Below are 10,994 nucleotides of genomic sequence, written 5' to 3'. Positions count from 1 at the left end.
GGGGAGGGGGGAAGGGAGAAGAGATAGAGATATCACCTGGTTCAGCCCTTGCTCCCAGGCAGAAGAAGCTTTAGGTGCCCCAGACCCCATGCGCAGTATTCTCCTCCTCCAGGTCACTCCAGCAACCAGATTTATGCTCTGGGCTGCACATGCGGCTAGACCAGCTACTGGGAGCAGAGCAATTAGCCCGGCAAGAAAGGAGCCCTCAACACGTGGCCTGTAATTGTTTATCCTCAGGAAATCCTTTTGGCTCCTGTTCCCGTCAGGCTGGGTAGCAGAGCCGCACAGTCAATCCAGCCCAGCACACGTTACCCATCCACAGCACCGGGATCTGACAGCCTGCGGGCAGCACAGCCAGCTGCACAACGTCAGGGGTTCAAAGCAGGGAGAAATCAGTTCATCCGTGGGAACTTAAGCCTCCTGGAGCAGAGGACTGAGCCAGGCTGCCTGCTGGGATGCTGGTGCATGAGGGATTTCAGCGTCACGGCCACGGAAGCAAGCGGGGTGCGAGCTGTATTGCTGTGTGCAGAACTGGGCAGCATCCTGGCTGGGATATGGTCCCAGTGACTCATGGCACATGCAGCCCAGCCATTCCCATCCTGCCCGACCCCAAAGCCTCTTTCCATAGACAGGGAAAGGAAGAAGGGTGTTTCTGTCCTCAGAACTATCAGAACAAGTTTCTTCACATGCACAACTTCCTATCCCTGCATGTTCGATCTTCCCACCCTGCACTTACCGGAATGGTATCTGTTAAGTGAAAAGTCCCACTTCCATCCATTCAACTTCATTTGGAAGAAGCCACCCAGCAAAAAAGGCTGAAAACGAGGTGCTCCACAAAATTAGTTGGGCCAACAAATGCGCCCTCGCTGAGCAAGCATTCATAGAAAAGGTGAGCTGGGAGGAAGGGGAAGAGAGGAAAAAAGAGGAAAAAAAAAAAAAAAAGGAAAAAAAAAAAGTAACTCCCTTCAACAGAGAGAGAACAAACCCAGCATGCAGAACTCTGAGCCAGGAAAGCAGTGCTGCAGCTAAGGCTGATGCAGCCCGGCCGCCCGGCCCCGCAGGACGTTACATCACCGCCCAGCCCCACGGCTGTGCTTTGTTCCAGCCCCGGGGAATCATCATCAAAGATGGCAGAGCTGCTCATGAAGTGGATTGTATTTCCCTCATTTAATTTCCTGGCAGTGAGGTTTTTTTTTTTCCCCCCCTTAAGCCAATTGAAACTCAGGCAACAAGCAGTACATGGCTTCACCATACGCTAGCAGCACTTAATTTTTATTACCGCTGAAAATAGCCTGGATCACAAGAGCTAAGAAACGCTTTAAATCATCTTGTCTTGCCTGTTGCACATCTTAGTCAGCTTTTACATACCCTGTATGGTGCAAGAAAAACAGAGTGCTCCTGTTATGCAGATCTGTGTCTCCCACAATATTTCAAACAAATTGTATCTATTAAGCAAGCACTGCCTGTCTTCCACTTTGCTAATGCCTCACACAGTTTTAGAACTGGAACACAGGGAGATAAGGCCAGATAAGGCAACTGCTCACCAGTTCTTTCAAGACACACAGCAGGAAATCAACAACCCCTCCAGATACAGCCCTATAGCAGCAAGACAAAGGCCACGCCAAAGAGCCCTCCACTTAAATCCTGCAAATTTCAGCTGAGCCTACAACAAAGCACTGCTCACTCAAGGCTACAGAAGAGGCAAAACTGGAATCTCGTTGAAGTTGTGAGCAAAACAAAATAACTGAGCCTGATTTGCTCCCCAAATGTCCCACCAGGACAGCCTCCCAGGTGCTCAGCCTTGACTTCAGCTGCAAAAAAACAAACAGACAAACAAACAAACAAACAAAAAACCCTTTACAAACAGCCATGGCAAAGATAAGTGCATTAACCTTCCATTAAGGAGAACAGAACAAATGTCTCTGACTACAAATGCTATCAATTACAGCTGAATGTCAAGAGTGGGCATGCTTTTAGAGTAAATCAGCTTCAGTTGAAATTCTACCTCAAAATGACCAAAGTTTTGGAAAAAAGAAATGACTGTAGTCAATGACATACAACAGGCACCCAAAAAAGACATCTGAAGTTACTTCAAATCACACATCAGTTACTGCATGATGAGCTAAAAAAAACACTTATAGTATATTGGTTCTGCAGCTTCCTCAGCAGGAAGCACCCATACATAAGCCTGGCAAAGAACGTGGCAGCTGCTGTTGTGTAGGGCCAGCTCCCCCAGTTTACCTTCATTGCCTCATGGCACGATGTGGTAAGCAACAGCACTGGTGAAAGCAGAGGGGAAAAACCACACAAATCCAAACAAAACATGCAGGTAGGGACGAACCTGAGAAGCTCATCCCAAATCAGCTCTGATTAAACCTCTCAGAAAGGACTACTCCATGGCAGCATGCAAACTGAGGCTTCACTGCAGGTTTCATCTCTGGCAGTGAAAGGAGAGGAGGAAAAGCCTGGCCCAGGACCACTGCCTCTGTCCCAGTCCCATCACATACCAGCTCCCTGCCTAAGCTTCCTTGATTTTGGCTAAGTCCAAAAGAAACTCCACAAGCAAATGCATATTTTTATATATATATTTAATGCACCTTTATCTATATTTAATGCATCTAAATTTTAACGTACAAAGATTTTTTAAAAATGCATATATTTGCAATCATGAGGTGTTTTCTGCTCGATGAAGTGCTTGGTTAAGGCAAGTTTCATTTACAGCCTATGACTGCTGCAATAAAAGATACAACAAAGCAAGAGAGCACAGAACATTTTGAAAGCAGATGTATTGCTATTGCAGCAACTTCACATCCAGGACAGTGAAAGGAGATTTTAAATGCATATTGATGTTTTTCCCTTCCATTTGTGACAAAGCATCTTCAAGCAAAATTTCCAGACAACTTTCTGGCCACAGTCTGGTGGAGTTGGCAGCCTTGAAGGTAAGATCTGAAATCCACAGGACCTGTCTACCACAACCCCAACCATGTACCCAAAGGATGAAAACAGGGGCAATGCTGTAAGTGATGTCTTTTATGCCCCTCCTATTGTTACAAAAGCTGTTCCCAAATACCTGCATCCCACTGGAAGCAAAGGGGAAAAGGCAGCATCCAGGGCTTTCACCACATGGACAGGCTGAGGACCACTTTCACCATGTGCTCCCACCACTCAACAGGAGGAAAGGTGCTGTAGGTCAAGATAAACTGTCCTGTGCAAACTAAAAAGCAACAAAACGAAAGCAAAGCACCCTTCTGTAACTGCAGCAGGCATCAGCCTCATGCAGCACAGAGAAACTCAGGCAGTGCACCAGGGCCAGGCAGACCAGCACTGCAGGGAAAGCATCACTTTGTAACACAAATGGGTGACTGCAATCCATGTAACAGATTCACACACATCCTGGAGCCACACGTACTGCAAAAAGCAAAGTACTAGCTAACTAGATCCAGTATTCATTGATTACAGTCAGTGAATAACCTGGTGGTCAGGTGCCAGAAAAGCCAAAATAATTCAGCAAACTGCAGTGCAGTGGTTGAGGAGAGCAGCTGGGCTGCATTGTATTAGTAATGCCATCCTGCAGATAGCGTGCAAAGAACCACAGGAAAGCAGAACTGCAACAGAGAGGATATCATGGAGTATCACTGTGAATGGCATTAGAGCAGCCGGTCACAGACAGCGCTTCCCAGTGAGGCCCAACCTCAAGCACTGTGCTTAGTTTGGGCCTCTCGCTATAAAAAGGATTCTTTTGTTGCTGAAGGATTCAGAGAAGAGCAACAAAGCTGGTGATGAGAGTGGAAAACAAGAGTTATGAGGTACAGTTGAGAGAACTGGGGCTGCTCAGCCTGAGGGGAGGTCTTGGTCCCTCTGTAAGGACGTGTTAAGATGTTGCCAATCATTTCCTGAGGTGACAACTGATAGGATACAAGGAAATAGCCTCAAGTTGAGTGGGGAGGTACAGACTGGCTATCAGGAAGAATTTCTTCATGGAGGTGGATGAGAGTGGTACTCAGGGATGTGATTTGGCTGCAGACTGCAGTGCTAGGTGATGGTTAGACCTGGTGATCTCACGGGTCTTTTCCAACCTAAGTAGTTCTATGATATCATTACTACCAGAAGTGGCTTACGATTACCAGCTGTGAACTTACTGCCCACCTTGCCATCAGCAGGACACACCTCCTGATGGGCACGGTGTCCTCATGGTTAAGATGCAGCTGAGCAGCCAGTCCCACCAGCGCACGGCTCACACAGCGCTCACTACTGACACAAGTGCAATGGTGTGAAAGGCCCCAGCAATAACCCTCAGCCCCATTGGGCACAGAACCTCAAGGTTGGGGTGCCCACAGCCCTGCAATCTCTTGGCTATTAACACAGGGGCACAAAGAAGATAGCATGCTCATCAGAGATAAGAGGAGCAGAGGTTGCAGTTCTCCCAGTTTCCCTGTGGTGACATTTAATTATTTGCAGAGATCAAAGCCCAGATGTCCAGATCCAAGTCCACTGGCTGGGCAGAGAACACGCAGGTGAAGTCCAAAACTTGTGTGCTCTCAGAGAGCCACAGCACTGGCAAAACCTGCCAGGCAAAAACCAGCCTGTGCTTCCCAGCAGTGGACCTCAGCTATCATGGAAATACTTCTGACATGAAGTACCAGGAGAAGCAGCTTTCAGTGAAAGGTCTCACATAAGGTATTTTGCAAGCTCGAGCTGTGCCAGCACACAGGCAACTACTGACTGCCCTGGAGCAGGGCTCAGTGGGGGACTCTGGTGGGCACTTTCCAGCAGAAGGCCATGAAAGGTACAGCCAAGCATGGAGATGGGCACAGGCAGAGCTCCCAGCACTGGCACCCGCTCCCTAAACACAATTAAAATACAGAAACTCCCTTGGAAAATCCCCTGAAATGACATTTCCTGGGAAAAACAAGTTGCTTAAGAACACACTCCATCACCCCAATTCCAAGTTTCTTGGAAGACACAAATCCACCCTTCCTAGACAACACGCCCCAAGCACTTCCTCCTCTCTGTAAAAGGATAAAGTGTCCAACTGCATGCAGTTCATCAGCACCAAGGAACAAACTGCCAAAGGCAGGCTGCTCTCAGCCATGAGCCTCAGCAAGTGAGACCCTTGGCAGAAAAATGCTCACAGCAATTCAGCACCTGTGGCTGAAAAACATCATCACTGTCTGAGCAGACACTTGTTTCACAGTGAAGGTTTCTTCTGGTTGAGACTCTGATTATCTTCTCAGCAAGCTTTGCTTTTCCTCAAGACAGCAATTTCAAAAACCTCCCCAGCAGAGAGGATGCAAACAGTTACAGACAGAGAGCAGCAGCTTTAACCAAAAAGAAAGCGCATAAACCAAGGGCAACAGGATTACATTAAAGACAAGTCCGAAAACCCTGCTATTAATAGAGGGCCTGTTTGCTTTTATAGTTTCCACTGTTAAAAGCAAATTGCCACGCTTGCAGTTGCAATTCAGCAACAAGCCAGACTCTAAACCTTGCCCATACAATGCAGCAGATCATCATTATTCTCAGCAAAATACAACTGGAGTCAGAAAGGGTTTCAAGTGAAGAATAAAATGCAACCCCTGCACATATCTAATTCTCAGAGGAAGTTTCTAAACACAGAGGGTTTAATTGGCAGCATCGCCTTAACTCTGACCGGTGCTTTCCAGCTCCTCTTTGCAGCAGTTTCAAACCTCTCCAAACTTGAGCTGCACACATGAACATTTCACTTGTCTGAGGCTGGGTTTTTGTTTGATTTTAATTATTTTTAGCCAAACAGTTGAGCTATTTCTGGGAAAAAAAGCTCCCGGTAGAAGAATGTTCTGCAACTTTAAAGAAAAACAGTTACACAAGTTTGAGAAACAGTTTTTTTTTCAGGGTATGGGCTTTGATAAGAGACTCAGCTGTTCAAAGGAGCACGTAGGAGCTGGCAGGCACAGACTAAAACCTATGGTGCTCTTGGGGTGAGGAGACTGCTCACAGCTCATGCACTTGGGGAAGCCTAGGGCCACTCAGGGCTGCTCCCCAGGTATTCACAAGCACATTCTTAGCACCCTTCCTTACGGAACAAAGTCCCACCTTGCATCACAGAACAGCAGATACAACAGCAAAACGTATCATGGCCAGCTGTCAGGAAAAAGGAGAATCACTCTTTGACCAAACAGGGGGTCTGCACCATGGAAAAACAAACAGACAACAGCCCAGTACCACAGTGTCCTGCGTGCAACAGGCTGCTCTGCACCTGCCCCACCGCTCTTGTTCCTTTCTAGCTTCCTGATTTCAGACTTCGGAGTCTCCTCTGTGGTAACACGTGGTCTACACTGCAGCTGCTATCAGCAGAATTCGGTTTGAGTGTGGCAAACAGCGTTATCACGCTAAGGACACTGTACAAAACAAATTCCAGCAACAACGCTTTTATTCATGAGAAGTTAAAGCCGCTTCATTTAAATCCATGCTCTCTTGAAGCATGAGATTCAGCCGAGCAGAACAGCCACCCGGAGTCATGGACACCCCACAGCGCTGCATGCCCAGACCCAGCCTGTGCTGCCCGTGGCTTTTTTGTCACTTTAAGGAGAGCAAAATGCTTGAGCTGCCAGTCAGGCACAAGGTATTTGACATGCAGCCTTGCTCTCAAGGTGCTAGCGTGGCTGGACTGGGGAAAAAGTGGTTCTTGAGACTTCCCCTTCCCACTGATGCTCCTTATGAGAATAGGAGCTGCATCACACACTAATGTTTGCTTCACACTGTTTAAAAAAAATTTAAAAGCAAGCATGAAAGAAAATAACAGATGTGTTCCATATCCTAAAATAGACAGTATTACACATTTGCTGCAAAAACTAGCGATGAGTGTAAATGAGCACCCTCCACCACACACACTCTCATGCAGTTCTTGCTTCTGCACTCTGCCTAGCTAGGCACGGGCATCTTGCTGTTGTGGTCCCTTCCCTTCTCACTTCCTTGTGGTCCACCACATTGCATGGGGAATTTTATTTTTCTTTCTGCCATTGGAGTGCATCTTTGTGGAGGACAGCTTTCCTGTGAAGTATCAGATTAGACCAGTCCCAGGAGGGCAGTGAGCAGCACCCACTGCCTGCCCCTTCTCCCCACTCAGGAGCCCCAGGCTTCTCAGGAAGGATCTGATCAGCCTGTCAACCTCCGGCACACACCTCTTGAGTCAACACATGCCTTTTCCCAGGCCTTTCTTCTGTCTTTGCTCCTCCCCAGAGGACAGGGGGGCCAGGCAGCTATGGCTTAGGTGACACAAGGAGTCAAAATGCTCTGATCACAGAGATTTATGCCCTGGGGAAGGTGGAGGGAGCAAAGCACTAGGTCGGTGGGGCAGGGCAGCAGAAATGCACCCAGGCAGCCCCCACCCAAGCCTTGCAACACCAGTTTTCCTCTGCATGGGGTTTTGGGGCAAATCACGTAAGATGACCTTCAAAATACAAAGGGGCATTGTACAACCACCTTGCCCAAAGCAAACCTCACATTTCTTGCCAGGCACTGCTTGTATGCATGGGAACTTCCATCTGCAGAGACAAGACCCAGCACCTGGCTGCTCCAGGAAGGGATTCTGAAAGTAAATTTGCAATCGTTTGCACAAGGGAAAAAGCCCTCCCCTGTCACGGGCTTAACAAAAGCAGCAAGCAAAGCTCATTTTGGAGGACATGAGAGAGCAGGCGGTGAGGCACTGCCAGACTGCTTGGGTCACTAGCTAGCAGCCACAGGTAGCACAGGAACCAGCTCCTGCATGCCTGTCCTTTGTCACCCCACTTTGTGGCAGTACGCATACAGTTTTGTAATTAAATAAAATGAGCCCCAGATGGAAAACCTCCACATTAAGCAGCACAAAGCACACAAATACAAGTAACAGCCTGCTACAAAGGCTGCACAATGCCAACCTAGTCTGCTCTGGTTACTGTCCAGAAAGACACCAAGCAGCTGAGCCCAGGGCATTGCACAAGGGACATGCAGAGGACAGCCTGCCTTCCTGACCTGTGGGCTATTGGCATCCACGTGGCACTGACAGCAGTGAAGGTGAGGAGGAAGCAGGTGAGACATCATCACCAAGGCAGACCTGTGGGAAGACACTGGCATCACAGAACTGATTTGGCCAAGGCAGAAGCAATGCAAACCCACTGAAGAGATGTCATGTTCCCCAACTTCAAGTCAATGCTATGAGATCAAACAGCTCACCAGCACCCAGTGCTTACTAACATCACCACACAAGGGATGCAGGTTTAAATAAAAGCAAACAGCAAAAAGCCCCCAAAACAGCAGGGCCATGAATAACTTCTCTTTGTCAGTTCATTGGTTCTTACAAAGCCTGAACCTGCGCTCACCCCGCTGTACTGGCAGCTGCAATCCAGATCCCTGCCTGCCAGCCACAGCCTTGGCCCCAAGGTATGGCTGCACACTTCGAAGAACCCAGAAAGGTAATTAAGGAAAAAAAGCACATTATCTCCAATCCACAACATGAGGACCTGCCCTGCCAACCTCCAGGTACACTGGAGGATGGAGGGAGCTGCAGCTGCTCATGGAGTGCAGACCCCAACCTCTCACCATGCGCATTCTGCTGCAGCCTTTCCACAAAAGGGATGCAAACAGAGTGAGACTAAAAATAAAACCCCAATACCAAAATCCGCTTCCATAAGAGAATTGAAGTTATATTTCAAGTTGACAGTATCTCCTTAAAGTGGATTAACCGTGGCAATCCAATCCTGCCTCCCCACAGCGATCCTGGCACAATGCTCATTTCAGCAGCAGGGATCTCACTGGTGTAAACTGAAGCTCAGAGCCCATTTCTTCCTGCAGGAAGCACAAGCCCGTGTCTTGTGAAATACACCTGAAAACAGCCTGGCATTTCTGAGCCTCTGGCAGAGGCCAGGCAGTGAAGCAGCAGCACCATTTGTCAGAGCAGCCTTGCGGGGACCTCAGCACAAGACAGTCTCCAGCCTTCAACCACTGCAGTGAGCTTCCCGCAGTGCCACAGCACAAGCACCTCAAAGCCCTGTGCTGCCCATACAGCCACAGGGCTGAGGGCAGCCCCATGTCTCTGAGCTGCCCCATGATGATGTGCAGCAGCAGCAGGAGCTGCTATCTGCCCCAGCCTGAGTTGGGCAACCTGTAGTGGCCTGATAGCAAGCAGGGAGCACACAGAACTGGGAGAAGCATTCAGCAACTGCTGTCCCAAGGGCATAACAGAAGGCTCCTATTCCTTTTAGCGCGAGGAAAATGAAGTCAATGATGGAGCCAACCATTTATGACATCCATGAACCCCACAATTGTCTCAGCAATTCCCCAGCACCTGCTTACACACAGCAGCCAACTAAAATCAGTTTTTAACAGAACTCCAGCGCTCTCTACTCGAACCACCTCCTGATGTGCATTGCAAGCCTCCATCAATGGAGTGGTAGCATGCAGCACCAGGCAGGGCTGAGCCTCAGTAACTGGGGGCACTGAAATTACATCTGTTACATTCGTGCCTGGGGCCATCAAACCAGAGTCACAGTTGCTGCATCTGCTGCAAGGCCAAGCCAAAGGCTCCAACAGAAACACAACCTAAAAGCGCAAAAACAGTAGAATTAACCACCTTCACTCCTAGCGCAACCTAAAAACGAGGAGAGTTCCTTATGCTGAAAGCCCGGCATAAACAGCTTGCTCAAAAACAGAAGTTAACACAGCAACAAAAATCATTTTTCAGCATTTTTCAGCCCTTGCAGCAGCTGAAAGCAGAGTACATTGCCCTGGGGCCAACAGGGGCACACAGTGCACCCATAGCACACAGCTGCCATTTGAACCCCAGCAGCTCTGCTGCGCAATCAGCAACACTGCTGAGCACACAGAGGCTTCTGAAATGATGCAAAAGCCCTGTTTTTACACTTGCTGCAGAACAGGAAAAAGTGAGTAATTACAGAGTCCAGTCCAAGCAATGAGGTCACAGGGAAATCTCCAAAGTAGCTTATGTGGCACTGGGGAGGTTTTTAAGGTGTTACGGGGGGACAAGAAGCACTGGGAAGAGCAGTGCTGGGCGTGCTGGCAGTGGCTGGGTACCTCCATCCTGCTGCTGGCTGCACGGGGCTGGTGCGTGCGTCCTGCGACGGGGAAATCCCTCTGTATCAACTTTTTAATGGTTATTATCGGGGGGGCGGGGGTGTATATTAAAAAAAAAAAATCATAAGGAATTAAAGGTTCCTGCTCCTGCAGCAAAGCCAGCGCCTTTCGGAGCCCCGCAGCGCCCGAAGGGGAGGCTCCAGGATGACGAGGGCCGCCCAGCAGCGCGGCGCTCGGAGCCCCTCGGGAAGCGCGACCGAAACACGCGGAGACGCCGAGCTCCCCCCGCCCGGCCCCGGCCCCGCACTCACCAGGCGGCTCAGGCTGCGGCGGAGCATCGCGGCAGCGCCCGGCCCCGCCGCCCTCACCGCCGCATCGCCCGCCTCGCCGCGGCCCCCACGCCGTCCCGCCGGCCGCGCACCATGCCCGCCGCGGGGCCCCGCCGGCCGGCCGGCTCTCCGGGCAGGGCTCCCGGCGCTGCGGGCCGCTCGGCTCGGCTGGCGGGCACTTCCCCCGCGCCCCCGCTCTTGTCCACGGCCGCCCGGTAGGCGGGCTCGCCGCGCCCGGGGCAGCCTGGGAGCTGTAGTGCGGGGCCCGCGGCGCGGCCTGGGGAGGGAACCCCCCGCCTGCCCTCGTGCGGTCCTCACGCCGCTTCGCAGCGCTCCTGGCGGTGCGCAGTGCGGGCGCCGCGCTGCCCCGAGGCCGAAGCGCTTCCCCGCGGGCAGAGCGCGGCCCGGCGTGCTGCACCCAGAGCAGCGCTCTGAGCGTCCTCAGAGCGAGAAAACACGCCGCTTTTTCACTTAGAAGCGATAACAACGCCCTGCTGGTTTGACTCGAGCTACAAACCAGCCCCGTTTTTGCTAAGCGCAATTTGGGGAGTTTTATACGAGTTTGTTTTTTTTTTTTTTTTTTTTACTCCTGGAGGCACCTTTCCATTATCCCGGGTG

General features: G+C 50.3%; 1 protein-coding gene across 7 annotated transcripts in view; it reads right to left on the bottom strand.

Moving 5' to 3' along the window:
• Nucleotides 1-10,497, bottom strand: part of ATP11C (ATPase phospholipid transporting 11C (ATP11C blood group)) — a 47,668-nt gene extending 37,171 nt beyond the window's left edge. For 4 of the 7 annotated variants that reach the window (XM_031594277.2, XM_090150304.1, XM_090150302.1 and 1 more), the window contains exons 1-2: nt 10,359-10,462; nt 7,990-8,071 (exon numbers count right to left, since the gene is read on the bottom strand). In XM_031594277.2, coding sequence (XP_031450137.1) covers nt 7,990-8,058 — 69 coding nt within the window. In that variant the 5' untranslated portion in view covers nt 8,059-8,071; nt 10,359-10,462. Of the gene's footprint in view, nt 1-36; nt 708-736; nt 1,089-7,989; nt 8,072-10,358 lie in introns of those variants that run through there. The other 3 variants (XM_031594280.2, XM_031594278.2, XM_090150301.1) reach the window with 3 other exon arrangements.
• Between the last annotated feature and the right edge of the window lie 497 nt (nt 10,498-10,994).

Source organism: Phasianus colchicus, chromosome 14, assembly GCF_987193195.1.
Source record: "Phasianus colchicus chromosome 14, bPhaCol1.hap1.1, whole genome shotgun sequence".
Lineage (NCBI taxonomy): Eukaryota > Metazoa > Chordata > Aves > Galliformes > Phasianidae > Phasianus > Phasianus colchicus.
The sequence above is the reverse complement of the archived record's forward strand: the minus strand, read 5'-3'. Positions and strand labels throughout refer to the sequence as shown.